Source organism: Pezoporus occidentalis, unplaced genomic scaffold, assembly GCF_034315485.1.
Source record: "Pezoporus occidentalis ecotype Australia unplaced genomic scaffold, CSIRO_AGI_Poc_V1 ctg19, whole genome shotgun sequence".
NCBI classification, from domain to species: Eukaryota; Metazoa; Chordata; class Aves; order Psittaciformes; family Psittacidae; genus Pezoporus; species Pezoporus occidentalis.
In genome coordinates, this window is record NW_026913748.1 from 1,710,915 (window position 1) to 1,728,134 (window position 17,220).

General features: G+C 41.2%; 1 protein-coding gene across 9 annotated transcripts in view; it reads right to left on the minus strand.

Annotated features, from left to right (window-relative positions):
* Positions 1 to 17,220, minus strand: part of TBXAS1 (thromboxane A synthase 1) — a 238,982-nt gene that overhangs the window by 60,908 nt on the left and 160,854 nt on the right. For 8 of the 9 annotated variants that reach the window (XM_062616406.1, XM_062616407.1, XM_062616405.1 and 5 more), the window contains one exon: positions 5,153 to 5,467. The exons of the other annotated variant lie outside the window; for it this stretch is intronic. In XM_062616406.1, the coding sequence (XP_062472390.1) occupies positions 5,153 to 5,467 (315 nt within the window). The remainder of the gene's footprint in view (positions 1 to 5,152; positions 5,468 to 17,220) is intronic. 9 annotated transcript variants of the gene reach the window in all.

Below are 17,220 nucleotides of genomic sequence, written 5' to 3' on the forward strand. Positions count from 1 at the left end.
GGGCAACAAATAACTTCTTATGAGAAGTTAACTTGATCATTTATGTTTTTGCTATCTATTTTGTGCCACTGCTCTTCCTGTCCAAAACTGTGCAGTCCCATGAAACAACAAAATATAATTTATAATTGTGAATGACTCAGGCTTGAGAGGAGGAAGACATTCAAATGGGGAGAGGTAGGAGAGGCTTCATATTATGGGAATCCCCAGTGTGGAAGATGCAGCGACTTTGCATGCCTTAAGCACTGTGGCTTAGGAGAAAACCCATAGAGCAGCTCACAGTGCAGGAGCAAGCGTCCGTCTACTCGGAACAAATGTATGCTGCACATTTGCTATGCTTTTGCTAAGCACACATGCACACAAATAAAAATCAACTCGCTTTTCAACAAAATAATCAGTCACAAGTGCAAAAAACTGTTCATAAATGCATGTCTTCTGAAAGGCTCTTTAAAAACATCATACAGGGATCGTTTTTTACTGAAATGGAAAGGGCAAAGACCATGGGCATATGGCTTGTCACTTGGTTAATGCAGATAAAACATCTCTTTCACAACTGTATAACCTCTAGCAGTTTAGGGGAGGTTAGCCACAAATGCCATGAAAATAATTTGGTCTTGAAATAGCAACCTTCTCCCCCTCCCCACCCTCTTTTACTTGTATATACCAGGCTAGCTTCTCCACTGATACATATCATCAAACCTGTACTAATACCAAACACGTGCCAGTTTACAACCTTCTGAAGATCTGACCCCTCTCTGCTGCCCTGGAAACAGATCTGTGGTCTCTGCAAAACATAATACTCCCTTATGTACACACAGATGTAGGCGTCCTGCCCTCACTAGCTCACATTTAACTGTCTTTTCATCTCGTTTATTTTGTCTTCATGGTATCAAATCAGGCTACACATCCAGCAAATAGGTGCGTCTTGTTTTCAGCTGATGGCCCTTCACAGGGCACATACTACACCCCCAAAGGATTCACAAAGAAGTACAGAGTCTCTACATTTTTAATTTCAATTTGTTTGTTAGAGGAATTATGTTCAAACTTGTCTTTCCCAGTGCAGTTGGAACACACACAGGCATTCACAGGCAGAATGGGAAGGTGCAGTGTGTAAGACGGTAGTCACACTCAGTACCCTGTCTCTCTGCTTCCCCAGGGATGATGAAAAGCTGTTCACTCCCTTACTTTACATTCCAAAAACCCAGACAGGAGAGGAGGGCAACAACCTGTGTGTCCTGCCCTCTACGATAACCAAGGATAGAGGTTTCCCCTGTTTGCCAGAGTTTGAAATGGACCAGATGCCTCATCTCACTTTCAGGGAAAGAGACATCACCAAGCCTCCACACATCAGACAAGAGAACACTTAAAAAGTCCTTTAGTGAACAGATGAGGAAGGTCCTGAGGTAAAAAAACAACACAAACAAAGTAAAGAGATTACAAATCCATTACTAGCTCCAGGCCCTGTTCTCTAAAGACAATTGCCTGCAAATGCCATCTCTACAGCATATTCAGAGAGGTGGAGAGAGGCAGTGAGGTCTCCCAAGACAGCTTTGAGACAAACGTGGCTGGACACAACACAGCAGTACAACATGGTCAGTCAGATGTGCCTCTCTTCTGGGCTACCAACTCCTGGCACAGCACAGGGGCTAGACCATGTCCAGCACTAACCTTGCGTTTCTGCACCGCACTGCAGCAGTTTGTGCCAAGCTAGCACAGAGATCTCTATCACACCAGTGCCTTGGCTGTCTCCTTTCCATTTTTGTTGTCCCATTCTGCTAAGGCACCTACTGTGCAAGCAAGACAGATGAAGATCAGAGCAAATTCTGGGGTATCCTTAAGTACAATACCCAGAGCCACCAAAATCCTTCTGTACATCCAGATGGACCAACCTTGCTGTCCTTATTGACTATCACAAGGTCACTGTGCTTTGGGGTTTTAACTGGTGTGCCAAAAAACCTGCAGCTGCACTGTCTCTTATAGCATCTTTTCTCAGATGGTTCTCACATGTCTTTATAAACTTTAGTAAATGAGTGTATATATCACTCTGTCCACCACCAAAGTACAGCTATCTCTGGGATCATACACAGCAGCTGCTGTAAAATCAGACCACAGCTCTACACCACAGATCAGGGCAATAAAAAATGTTGCATGAGGCAACTAAAATGGTTGGAGGAAGGAAGGGGAACATGGTGGAGAGGATTTTGTAGTTATAATTACCTGAGTATAAATTTGGTTGAAGAGGGTACTGTGTTTAACAGTTGTGTGTCTGCAAATCAAAGCAGTCTTTCACCCCCAGTCATAATAACCTAACTGTATCATTCTACATTTGGCCTTCTAAGCCCTTCCTTTCTGAAAACTGCAAAGCACCTTGATAAGAGCACAGCTGATGTGTTGAGTACAAGCAATAACCTAATCAAATTTCTTAGCAACTGACTTTATAACTAACTGTGAGTCTGTAGCTGCTATGCCCCCTCCCTTCCTCTCCCTTGCATGACAACTGAACAGAGCATCTATATATACCCAGTTTTAAAATAGCTTCTGCTCCCATAACTTGCAAACCGTTCCCATAGATCTTTTTTCTAGGCTAAAAGTGGTTAATTACAGTCACTAAGGGGACTGAACTGCTGCACCTTTTTCCTTATTCTGGGATGGGCTCCTTGAGTAGTGCACTATCTCCACTCAGATCATGAGCTGTTTATAATAGGAAATCTTATGAAGGATGGGCCTGAACAGATTGGAGCTATGAATTTCCTGGTATCAAGGACAGTAGATGAATAATTATATTTCTCTCCCTCTTCTCTATGGCCATACAGCCATATATGCATCATCTAAAGCTAAACCTGAAAACTAGTGAAGTATGGGGAAATGATTTAAATGGTACTTCCAATGAATATATGACATGAGACAGCATGGTTTGGGATGATGCCACCAGTTTCAGTTGAGGCACTGCACAGACTGTGTACAGTGCTGACTTGAAAAAATAATTCATTTGAGTGCAGTCTCCCTACACCAAGTTTTAGTTTCTCTGCCACAAGAGTCCCCGGCTCTACAACCCCTCCCAGATACTGCAAAAGCTGAAATTATTAGCAAAATATTCCTGTTAGAAAACAAAGACAGTCAAGCATCACAAGCTTGAATCAGATTATTATGGTAATGCTACTAACAGTGAGTGATAGCTCAGACAGACTATAAACAACATAGGCTCCATTTAGTTCTCTAGTTTAGATCACGAGTGCACTCGCATGTAAGAGTCTTGCACTGGTTCACAATGCAGTTGTCAAGTGCACTGCAAGGGCTCCTTTAACAGGAACTAAACCAGAATATTGGCCCAACTGCTAGGGGCAATTTAATACACAAGGCCAAACTCAAACTAATACAAAATAAACCCTACCCCCTAAGGTGTACATAGCCTGCACCCAGTAACTAGATAGCAAATATGTGTGTACAGGAGCTTGTTGCTTGTTAACATAGACACAGCCATATACATGGTCTTCCTATGTTAAATGCCTGCAAACAGTTGTCCAGCTAACAACTGCTTGCAGTCACCTTTCTATGCACTTACATGGAAAAGTTTATTAATTCATATCCCCATCTACAGACACATCACGTACCTATCATATTGGATGCCTCTCCCAGCAATTTCACTCTGGTTTCTTATGCTGGCAGTTTCCAGGAACTGGCAAGCAGATGAACTGTATTTTCCTTGCGGCTGCATAGCAGGAGTTTCCATGTACAACTCTGCCATCAGTGTTGACCAGTAAACTGCACATACTGCAGGCCAAGTTTCACCTTCACATCTTTGCATCCTTAAGAAAGTCAATCGAACTACCCAGAAACAAAGGCACAATTAGGCCTGACGTACTTGAATGAAATAATTAAATGTGCTCCAGCTGGAGTGTTGTAGAGCTAATAACCTAAGCAGATAACCCAAGTGCTATAGGTTAGAACATAATGCATGAACGGTTTCACTGTATTGAGTTAATTCACACCAGAGGTATGAAGTGTGCACCAATAAAAGCTCTATGGATCAGACTGAACAGTCCTAACCTCGACTGCTGTCATTCATCTGCACCCTCAGAGCAAAATCAATCTTATCCAGAGAACCAGCATGCTCAGAACCTCATCATGCAAGACAAAATAAGACATTTTCTGTGTACACAAATCCTGGGGTTTATGTTCGCACAAGCAGGAGGAGGGAAGCATTAGCTTTTGCATGGGCACATGTTGCATAGTCGAGAATTTTCTATTACCAGCAAAGCAGCAAATTATACAACTCTTTTCTTGTTCTGTAAGTACAACACAGAGGATAGAATGCATAAAAAGCATGAAACTTCCAAAAATGTATAGTAAAGGCTTTCAGCATGCAAATCCAGCAGCTAAAATCCTGCAAGACAGCCACGCCTGGTGTCATTTTATTCCTGTCAGCTTCATGATCCATTATAAAAGCATTCACGAATAGAAAAAGACCCTTGATCTGAATTCGCATAACTGACAACTTGTGCAAAGTGTAGGGTGGAAGAATGCCTGCTGCATGGTCTGCCAGATATACCAAATATTTTCAACAGTTATCTCGGAAACATAAATGCCCTTAGTAAATACAGATAGTGAAGGGGAAGTAACGTGAATATAGCATAAGTGAATTAGATATTGTGATTTGTTTGTTTTTTTCTTTTGTAGCATACACATATATTCTGCTGCTGAAGAAAAAAAATAGTATGAACATATAAAACAAAACTCTGCAGTTTATGGTTTGTAAGAAAGACTTTTATGTCCTTACAAAGACTAGTAAATAAAATTGACTACAAAACCAATAGAAATATCTGGACAAGAGGAAAAAAAATAGAAACGTGCAGTTTTGGAGTCTGAAAACAGCTGATTAATTTCAACAGTGTAAAATATTTTGTAAATATTAAGTTTTCACTATAAAACAAAATTTCTGGGCCATTTCTTCAGTTGCTGTAAAGTGACACTATTTAAGATTCAAAAAAAACCCTAGACAATATATATTCATTTAGATATTTCTTTTTACTGAAAATATTAATAAAAGCATATTTAATTGAGACAAATAGGGGCCATGCATGTGCAGCAGTGGCATGACAACATTCACATTGTCTTGCTCCCTGCATGAAGCTCCACACCACCACATCGTACTCACATGTTTTGCTGAGAACTCATCAACCTCCCGAAGAACCTTCTCCTGGCACTCTGGGTTGGTGGCTAGCAAGTACGTAGCAAAGGACAGCGTGCTAGTAGTGGTCTCATACCCAGCAATCAGGAACAGGAAAGCTTGGCCTGCTATCTCATCCTCTGTTAGTGTCTTCTGAACCTTTTCAGATGGGGCCCTGCCAGCAAGAGGCACCTTGTTCTGTCTGGAAGCAGCAGATGGACTGATCACATCAAAACACCCAGCTGCTGGGGAGTCAGCTGAGTCACAGGAGTCAAGCATCCACTGGAGAAAATCTCTGCGCCTCTGCAGAATACAGAATGAGAAGAAGCATGAAGAATGAAGAGCAATGCCTTTACCCATGGCGGGCTGAAGGAGAGGGTTGTTTCCTATTTATACTGCACTTGACTCCCATAGAATGGCCACCAGGCTTTCACTTAATGAGGAGACTTCTATAAATCATCAGGAAATGCCCCCACTAAGAGCCCGTCACTACTTTCTCCCCAGTGAGATGAGACTGATCTGCCCCCAGCACATATGAGGTATATGTTTCCACTGAGAATTGGTAATGGCCAGCTACATATAGAGCTTCTTTCATTCTCAGGGTGAGTTCTTGGCACTTGCTGGAAATAAGGTGATTGATATAGTCATGGTACAGTCCCATGTGTGCCTGCCAAGTGGCGGTGGCACAACTCATGCTTGGAGGAGGCTGGCCCATCTGCTTGGAGGCACCATCTTCACTTGTTCACATGGTCCAAAGCATGAAAGTCACCATCTAGGTTTAGGGTTGTATCTACAATATTCAAAAACTAAATAATTTCTGTACCAGCTTAACAAGACAGAACTGGAAAACGGTAAGCCAGTAAACTGGTGCATCTTTTTATGACAAAGTACTTTTATGAACACTTGTACCAACACAGCATTTCTTTAAAAAGATATCTTCAAACATATTTGCAGAAGTGCATTACAATAAGTACGCATTTTCTACCACAAAACTTATTTGGGTGGCTTCTCTTTCTAAAATGCCCACTGAATGATTCTACTGTTATAAAAAATTACTTTTTTTTTCCACACAAATTTCTGACAAAAAAAAACTTCTAATAAACAGACCATGGACAAGCATGAATTGATCCCAAACCAGTCTGGACAGCAAGCTTGATTAGGCTTTGAAATATAATCCAAAAGGTTTGAATTGACTTCTGGGAGTGGGCATAATAGAATTGTGCTGAACCTAAGCCATAAGGCTATGTGATTGATTTTCAATTCCTCAAATACCAACAGAATACATGATAGCTCAAGGTCTTAGAAGTGACTGCAGTGCCAGAACATGACAACTTTTGCAGTGGGATGAACAAAAGAAGGGACTGAGTCTTTCTTCAAAAGGGAAAAAAAAAAAAAAGAAATGCTGTAAAGCTGCATTTACTGGTTAAAAAGAAATTATTTGAATGATTTCTTGGATCTGATCATTGAGAGATAAAGTAGAAAATGGAAAAGTCAGAGAAAAAGACAGGCAAACACGATAAGAGTAATGAAGGACTAATTAATTATAAATGTCAAAGAACCGAACCAGATTATTTGCTTTCTTTCACATGACATGAGAAAAGAGAGCAGTAAGACAACAAAAGAGGAGAAATACTTAATGTCCTGTGCTTAGCTCTGCTGCCAACAAACTGTTCTGTCTGATCTACAGGCAGACAGGAATGGTTATTTTGAGTAGTAGAAGGGATTGGCACACTGACTTTTTAACAGCTCCTTCCCTCCACCCCACAGAACCTTTTCATTTTGCACATGTACATTATGCACTTTGTACCCATGACCACAGAACATCTTGCACTCTGGCACACCCAAGAATCAATGCTCCAGATAGTAGCCAGTGTCAGTCACTGCATGCTGAAGGACTCCGCAAATTGGCCAGTCAGACTGCATACCCCCAAGGCATGGAATACATGCTTTTTCCCTAGTATGTGAAGGCACACACAGCAACATCATACACATTATGCTCAGCAAATGAGATCCAGTGCTTTGTGCCTAGGCTTAGCTACCATTTCTATATTCAAATTGGCCATGCTTTTTTGGTCTCTCATTTCTGATATAGCAAACCCGAAGTTGGAAGTGCCCTGCCACAGTCATCCTTCTCCAATGTGATGGTATACCTCTGCTCTTTTATGTCCTTCTAGATTGGAAGAAACAAGATTTCAAGCGTACTTCAGCTCTGCATAGCTAAAAATTTCATGTAACTTTTCCAGCAAGGGCTTTACTCACATTCTGGGAGTCCATGTATTTGCATAACTCAGGGTCTAAGTCTGGCATAACCTAAAATCCAGGGATTTTCCTTGCACATATATTTGGGCTAGGCCATTTTTTAAATAAAAAAAAACAAACCCTAAGACAGTCCAGTTCCAGTGTGTTCATTAGTGTGTGTATAAACTAGTTTGGCATAGTAATGAACTGCATCTGTAGATATTCCCTTTTATTCGTAAAACTGATTATCATCAACAGAACTACCTTTATATCATAGAAATATATAATTACATTCATATTCAGTGGACTTGTAACACTGCAACATACTGTAGTTCAAATGGTATAACATTTGGTATGGTTCTGCATTCATCCTGGTCTCTGAGGGTTTGCAATTCCCAGTCATGAGCTGTTAGCTGAGTCTGGTCTTATATTTAGACAATACATGCTCTGGAGACCTGATAAGATGTTTCTCCAGCCTCAGACAAAATCAGGTTCTGGCCCTATACAAAACATCTGTTTACTGTTATGATAGTAAAGTACTAATCATAATGACTAGTGAATAAAATTTCATTCATGGGAATGTTTGCTGAAAGCAAACTTAATGAATGGTAGCACAAGCGCATATTCCCAAGAACATGCTCTGAAATGCCTCTGTGGCCATTTTGAGGAACTCTTTTTATTACTCACATAATATATTTGGTTAGGAATTTAAAAGCTTGCCTTGCTGCAGAATCTGTTTATAAGGTCACCCTATCGAGAAACAACTAGATTCCTTATCTGCAGCATGCAATTTGTTCACAGGTGTGCAGGGGCTGCTAAGCGCAGTGCCCTCATAAACAACCTTATGAAAACAACATTCATTTGTAAAAACTACTTGAATAATAGTAGGGGGAAAAAACCCAACATATAAAATTAGAAAGATACAAGCTTTTTTCAAGATAATTCTGCAGAGTAGAAGGGGTTATATTTTCACAAAGCTTCCTTACGGTTCATTCTACTTCACTTTAGGCATCAGTACAGAATGAAACATAAAAAATCATCATCAACCCAAGCGAGAGAAAAGATTTCCAGGGTTATAACCAGTCATAATGAAACATATTTTTCATCTGCACCATCAGGAAGGAAAAATCACTCTGACTCAAAAACCTAACAATGGCAATAGAGGCAAACACTAGCATAAAACCAAATATAATTGGATTGTTAAGTGCTGGAAATGAGGAAAAGGTATCTCATGAAAATTCACAGGGGTTTTCTCCACTTTGGCTGACAGCGGGAGGAAAAGAAAAGGCTTTTTTTTTTTTTTTTTCCAGTTTGACAACAGACCAGGTACTGACAATGTCACTGCACAAAAACATTCTCTGGTCATCACATACAGCTGCTGACTTCCTTTTTCCACTGGGAACATTTATTTGATTTTCCTCACAAAAATCAGAAGCAACAAAAAGAAGACAGCCTCTATCCTGTCCTCTGACACTTGCATAGCTATATTACAATGGCCGCAGAAACAAGTTCCCACTTCAAAAGAACGGTGTACCAGGTGCGACTGACCCTTATTTTGCCCCCGTACAACACAGAGCCTATCATTAAGCTAATAAAAACTGAATGGAAAGCTATTTGAAAGAAAACCTAAAAATCTAATTTGAATGCAGTATGGGGCAGGGTGCATGTCTAACTTGGTGATGACACAGACATCCCCTTTGAAATATATAATAAGACAAGCCCAGCGTACAGCTTCCCCAAGATAGACATCTTGCAATATATTTCCTGACACCAGTGTTCTGGGCTGTATCATTCTTCTCATTAGTCTCCTTAAGCATCACCTGGCCATGCAGAGAAATCATTCTGCACAGAACCGTAACGAGCTGGCTACGTGCTACACGCAGGAAGAATAGATGCGTGCTATACTGGGGAAGGCCAATCCGGCAGTATCTATCACTCCTCCTCAAATCACTGCTTTTAAGTTTTGCAGCTGTCAGAAAAAGAGAGCTATATCTCTCATATGTGTGATCTATCATGACTTTTCTCACAGGAGGCAAGGGTCCTGGGGGGTGGGGGATGTCTCCAGCTTCTTCCATCCTAAACAGGGAACTGTGCTTTCATATGTAAGATCACCATACCAGCTGACCTTTAGGCAAATTCATGCTGCTTTGGGGATCCAGGGGACCCTGGGGTTATGCTTTTGGTAGAGAGATTGAGCCATTCCCTGCAAGGTGAAGTCAAAAATTACTTAAGGAAATCTACCAAATGTGTTGAATTTTTTGTTATTAATGCTGTGACTTCTGTTGCATTTTCTGCAAACTACACGCAAATTTTGCAACACTCTTGATAGTTCAGCTCCCCATTTTGTGTTCAGAAGAGACCAGAACTATGAAAGGTAACCCAAAAATGAATCAAGGAGTCAAACTAGATGACACGATTGGTTGGTATTCTGTAAAGCACTTTCTGTGCTGCAAAAGTCACACAAATGTGATGCTGCTAATATATGTAATACCACTCTCAATAAACACTGCAGACCCTCCTAGCCTTTCTCAAATGCTCTGATAGTAGCTCATGAAAAGCAGAAGCTAAGCTTCAGGAATCTTTATTTAACAGGTAGAAAGCTCTCATCTCTCATTATTTCAGTTTCTACAAACAGGTACAAACACTTCTACATTAGTTTACATCCACATCAATTTCATATGTTTGATTTAGCAGCCATCTTCTTAGGTGAGACAAACCTGTGTCACTCTGAAGTTACTAGTAGAGCACCATGGCAGCTACCTAGATCTTTCTGAAAAAGAAGCATAAAATACAGTCCCACTAAAACTATCGTTTTGCCAAACTTCTTTGAAAGAATCAAATTCATCCTCTCCCTACCACTTGCAGGTTTCATTTAGCTTCTCAAGTGAAATCTCAAAAAAGCCAGTGTGTCTGCTGATACATAGAGTCTCAAAACATTTCCGAGTGGTGGTCCTTTGCCCTTGTGCTTGAACCCAGAAGCTGAAATTAACAGGGAGGCCAGAGCTGACAGCCCTTAAATTTGTGCATCTGAAGGCTGAGGCCTTGATCCATACTGGGGAACAGCTGAGGGAACTGGGGTTGTTTAGTCTGGAGAAAGAAAGGCTCAGGGGGAACCTTATCACTCTACAACTACCTGAAAGGAGGATGGAGAGAGAAAGTGGCTGGGCTCTTCTCCCAAGGAACAAGTGACAGGACAAGAGGCAATGGCCTCAAGCTGTGTCAGAGGAGGTTTAGATTGGGTATTAAGAAAAATGTCTTCGCCGAAAGGGTGGTCAGGCATTGGCACAGGCTGCCCTGGAAAGTGGTGGAATCACCGTCCCTGGAAGTGTTCAAAACCGTGTAGATGAGGCCCTCAGTGACATGGTTTAGTGGTGGTCTTGGCAGTCCTGGGATAAAGGTTGGACTTGATGATCTTAAAGGTCTTTTCCAATTTAATTAATTCTGTGATACTCTCATGAGGGATGCCCACCTCTGGAAGGACCTGGAGTCTCTTGAACTGCAGCGTACAGCCATTGCTCAAGAGTGGCTGGGATACTACCAGGCTGGCAGAAAAAAAACTCTTTTGTTTGCATTTGTTAATCAGCTGGTGAAACCACTGTAATTTTTTTATTGTATATTGGCTGAATATCTGAGGGCAGGCACATCTTACAAAGCAATGTAACTCGCATTAAAAATCTGAGTAAATTTAAAGCAGAAAGAAAAATATATTCCTGAGTGCAGTGCAGAAAGCCAAGCAGGCTTTTGCCAGCCTGCCCTGATCTTAACATTTGTAGTGAAACCCCAGACTGAGAAGATTTTGTATAACTTTGGACTAGTTCTGGTATTTTCATATATTATCATCACTAAACTCCTACGTGAGTTTGTGGCAGTAGTTCATAGCAATGAGGGAGCACTGTGAGTATTCAGTGACACGACATTTGATGTCAGAACCCACAGAAATGCCTTTGCTTTCTACCTGAAAGAAAAAAAGAAGTCTCCTTACAATAATGCTGCAAAAATGCTACATGAAATGCTGAGCACGCCCAGAAGAGGCAGGAACATCAGCAAACTGATGAAAGCACCTGAGCATGTGAAGTATTAAGCACGGTAACAAAATATATCTTCTATAGGTGACCAATGCTCTTTAACATAAATAAGCAAATAAATAAATAATTAAATAAATAAAACCAACCCAAAAACAGGGATAAGTTTAAATTCAAGTATGACATGGATTTTATTGGCTGAGTTTGCCACTAAATCTGCAGTGGCTGATACGACTTACAAGTTAAAGCACTAACCTCCACAGAATCTGGGATGCTTAAAGCTGCACACAGTTTTTTTTGCCTTTAAAACACAGTTATTACTGATGCAGCTTCTCCATCTGTAAAATCAGTATAACACACATCAAATCTCATAAAACCCTGTGAGGAAAAGCTAATGATGATCTCAGAAAACCCTTTAAGACCTAGGATGAAAACAGATTTTCACAGACTCAAAGAGTTTAAGGCAAAAGCACTATCACATGGGGGAAAGGAGCCTGGAAGGAACTCGGCAAGTTATCTAATGCATCCCCTTGCCATGAGGCAGCATCAGCCAAACAAACACTGACAGCTGTTTGTCTAACCTGTTCTTAAAAACCCAGCCAAACTCTAGCTTTCCACAGCCTCTCCAGGCAGTCCACCCCAGCAGTGAACCATTTTCATCACTGGAGATGTATCCCTTCCTCCAGAGACTCATCACAGATATTGCAGATCATAAGTTTTCACCCAGCTACACCTGTAACGTCTGAGGCTTCACAATCTGTACTTGTTTTATGTGTGTCTCTCTCTAGATATATTACATCAGCAGATCTTTAACAAAACATGCGGATAACAGAAACGTAATACTGCTAAAAAATACAAAATTATTTTCACGTGGTAGTGCCTCTATTCATGAGGTGAGGGAAAAGAGTGCTCAGGTATTGAAGGTTTCTCTCTCAAAAATTGTGCACTTTTCTGACCTTCAAAAGGCAAAGTTAAAGTAAAAGCATTAGTAATCTATAGAGCCATGGGCAAGCTATTTCAACCTGAAAATCAAGCAGGGGAGGAGTTCTTAAAACCAGGATTTTGTTGGGGACCCGTTTCCCTTTAGCTTAAACTGCTGCAGGAGGCACTAGGGAGCTTACATCTTGAAAGGCAACAGTCACCTTCTCGAGACGTTCCCACACAGTTCATGGATGAAAATAAATGTGAATTTCAGATCTCATTGTTATTGAATGGAGAGAAAGCAAAGAACTGTTTCTAGTTGAGACAAGACTAATGTAACTCCTCCTGGCTTTTGTAGAAGGAAGCTGCTTTTAAACTTCAGTGTGTGGACCTGTTGACTAAGATGCAAAGATCCGAATTGGAGGCCTAACTTAGCTGAAGTGGTACATAGGATGAAGATATACTACAATTATGTGAGGCAGAAAATAATGCACACACCTATTTGACTGCTTCATTAATTATGAGTGCCCACACAGAAACCTATGGCTTGCCAAGGGAGGTGGAACCCCTTCCAGTAGTTCAGTGCAAGACCAAGGGATTGCCCACAGTCTGGTCCATTTACACCACTAATGAACTGTTTGCTCCAACTCTGGCAATTTTCCCTTCCAATACCAGGCTGAGCAGAATGAGCTGGATATATGAAAGAAGCACTAAGTTTCTCCATGAAATTCAGTCTAACAGCAAACAAGTGTCATGCCCTTTGCAGCAGCTGGTTGGCACCTCAGGCCAAAACACAGCATGACAGTAGAACCACCACAGTTCCCTCCATCGCGTGCACATGGGGGGAAGGCTCAGAAAACAGCCCAAAATGCAATGGATGTAGAGAGGTTCATCCAGCTTTCCTAATCCTTGAATCATGGTGAGCGAGAGACACTGGTAACAAATAACGGTGGACTGCAACCTTTACACTGAGTATTTGCAAAACATGTAGGATAACAACACTTTGATAATGACTCCCAGTATTATCAGAGTACAAACAATAAACATTAGATCTGTGTGTGTGGCAGCAGAGTTTCTCCTGCCCCACATGTGTTTTGCTGCTTGGAGGTGGAGGAGTGAGGCTCTGAGAACAAACACTGGTCAAATATAGCATGAGATGAAATAACTGGGTGCTGAGGAAGAACAGGACGGATCCCCCATACATGCCAGTGTGCGGAATAGACACCAACTCCCAAATCAGCAATGAGCTGACCACACTGCTGCACACTGTATGCACACATCCTCTCCCAAAGCTTATCTGGGCTCCCACTAAACCATCCGACACTCCTCCCCTCTGCTATTTGCAGGAGGAAGGGAGGATGCAGGAAGGGAGTGCTTTAGACTAAGGGTCTGTCACCCAGAAGCTTGACCCTCTGCTGACTCAAATTGCTGACTAAAAGCTGCTGTTGCAGTCAACACTCTCTTCCTTTTCTTTTTGCCACAGATTATAATTGTATTTGCTTAAATTTAATTCCCAATTAATAAAGAGTTCTGGTTTTAGCTGTTGCCTCACATCCAAGAAAATGCACAGGAATCTCGTTATTGCTTCTTTATCCTTTGTTCTTCCTGTCCCATATGCTCTCTTTAACATGCTTGCAAAGCCCTACGACTCACTTTGAAGAGCCATCAGAACATTTCAGGGCCATTCTGGGAATTCACTGTTCACATCCTGTCCCCCCTCAGCCCTCCCCATGGTTTGTTCAAGATCCTCTCTTTCTGCATCACATTACATATAGATTGCATATGTTTTGAGGGAAGGAACACCTCATTATTTGGTTTTGTGATGGCCTTAAGTAATTCTGGGTAACTAAAAAAAAAAATTATATATTTTTTTAACTACATTAATTATGTCTGTGAGACTGATATAAATGACGTGTACTGGTGTAAAGAAAGGACAGTTAATGTTATTTATGTTCTTCGTTAATAATATGGAAAAAACACTTCTCTATTACTTCTCTGACCAATGCTTCTCCACTGCTGCCAGGCAATCCTGCAGCTGGTTTATCCATGCATAATCACACCTGCACTGTACATTAGAATTTATCCTGGATCTTTGGCTATATTAAATTGGCTTTTACCAATATTACATAAATCACCCCTATATCTGATCTCCACTTGGGTGCATGAAGGGGCACAGGTTTCTAATGCAGTGGGTATAAAAGCAGCATTGAGAAGAAAAGGATTATTTTGAGACACCCGGTGACCAATAACAAATTGTGTTACCCTCTGCAGTTCCATGGATGCTGGGTTCAGTTATGGGTTTTATCCAATAGATGGCTCCTTGGTAGCAGGAAGGATTCTCCCCCTGCTCTCCTCTCAAAGTTTCAGTACGACTTTCTAATATTTACACAGCTATTATCTCACACATATACACATTTTGCGCATACTGATAAACACACAAAAGAAGCATGTGTGCGTGAATTTAAGAACAAAAGCAAAATTAGATGGCATTTTATGTATTTCATGCCACTTTGTCCTCTGCCAGTACAGGGATCCATGAAAAATGACAGTCAGGCAGCAATGTGGTCTGGAATGCTTCCTAAAGTCAAGCTAAAAACCACAATTACAACTTCAGAAACACATGAATACTGACAGCATGCCAGAATACCAGCTGTCTTTCTCCCCAAAAATATGAGGACATGTCCCACATCTTATATATCCCTGACTGAGCAATACTTAAACAACTTACAGGCATCATTACTCCTCTGTCAATGAAAGATTTTTCACAAGGAAAAAAAATGTAATAATCCTATGTGCAATTATTGATATAATGAACTGGGAAAGCTCTGTGTAATTGGCAGGGTGCATGTTAACATCATTATGAATAATGCTGCCATGTCTGAGATGGCAAAAGCGAACATGCTTTTGTTGCTTTCCAGGAAAACATAATCAGAATAATAATAGCAAAATCCAAGACATCAGTCACATTCATATGAATCATGTTTATCCTGTACAGGCACTTGTGACTTCTCTGAAGAGCACTGAGTCAGAAGAGCAGTTCCTGGTCATTTCTGTCCTGAAATCTACCTTGCATCTCACTCAGATCTTGTCAAGATCTTGTCAAACACCTGGCAGTAACCCCACTTTGGGGACTGTGACCTTCTGCTCAGACCACACAATCAAGTGCAAACAAAACACCCACAATAAATAATAAATGTCATAGAAGCCAGACCATGGCTATCTAAATCCCTACAGCTTTATACTTCAATGGGGCACAACTATAAGCCCACTATACCTGCTGTTAGCATCTAAAATAATAACATTCCTAATAATAACTTTTATCCTTGAAATATCCTTTTTTAAAAGGGGGGGGGGGGGAAGGTACCAGTTTACTATAAATATACAATATAGAGCATCTTAACATTAGCGCAATTACAGCCATAGTAACTGTCAAGGAAAAAAAAGTTTCATCCCTGAAATCTGAGCACAATCCCAGTTTATATTTCAGTGTTCCAAAAGGACTTGCCTAATTCCAGACCTCAAATCAGCTTTTTGCTAGCTAAAACTTGGAAAATTTGAATCAAATTACACTTTCCGCACTCCAAATTAAGCTAATCAGCATACTTGATCATGGGCTGTCACACCACCATTTCCTTTTACTCCTGAAAGACACCCCAAACAGTGCTCCAGCCTACTGGGTATTGTGCAGTGAAACAGTACATGTAAAGGTAGCCCCATGCTCTGGTGAGCCCTCAGCTTGCCATAGGACAAGGGGGAATGGCTTTAAGATGCCAAAGGAGGGATTTAGATTAGATACTAAGAAGAAATTCTTCACTATGACGGTGGTGAAGCACTGGCACAGGTTCCCCAGGGAAGCTGTGGCTGCCTCATCCCCAGAAGTGTTCAAGACCAGGTTGGATGGGGCTTTGAGCAACCTGGTCTAGTGGAAGGTGTTCCTGCCCATGGCAGGGGGTTGCAACTGGATGAGCTTTAAGGTCACATCCTACCCAAACCGTTCTATGATTCTATAAGGGCCCTTTGCTGTGACATTGCTCTTAAACTGGGCAAGAAGCATATTTAATCCCTGGCCAGTCCTAATACTGGTAACACACAAAAGATCCATCTTTGCACCTGTCTCTCTTTTGGGATGCTGCAGCCCAAGACTTACCCAGACCCAAAGCCAAGCCTGCAGACTTTCACCCTCCTCCTCTTTTTAAGTGGCCAAGTTACAAACATGCTAAAAATCAGAACTTGCAACTGAAATACTGACAATAATGTTCACCATGGAGCAGTATAAAACAGGCAGCAGTGATATTCATTAAGCTGTTAATAATAGATTGTGGCACAAAGCAATTTATGAAGTTTCCACTGTAATTAAAATCACTGAGTATTTGGGCACTTGCAATGCACCTAGCTCTTCCTGCTTCTTAAGCTTTACATTTTAATGTGAATTATGGCTCCTCTCCCTAGAGACCTACTAAAAAGCCTGTTTTAATTGGTATGTTTTTAATTGGGATTACATTACTAAAAGTGTACATTTCTGTTTGAGAGAGAAAGGAGGTGCTTGGTTCCCTTCTAGTCTCTATCTCTCTTAGATATAGCTTGCTTATCCCAGTGGGAGGGAAAAAGGAAGGACAGTTGCTGTGAAGAAAGTGGAGAAAAAGCCCTGCACAGCCACAGGCTGTGAAGTGAGGGCAGGGCTGCCACTGACTGCTGTGGATACAGGATTTCCTAGGCAGACTTTTGGGAGGGAGAAGAATCACTGCAAGGGTTCAGGCTCCTCAGACGGCGGAATGCCACGAGGGGATTCGTGCCTCGCAGCCAGCTGACATCAAGGGCACATTTTAGAAAGCCTCTCCTCAGGGTTTCCAGTGACAGACAATCTGTCGTTTTCCA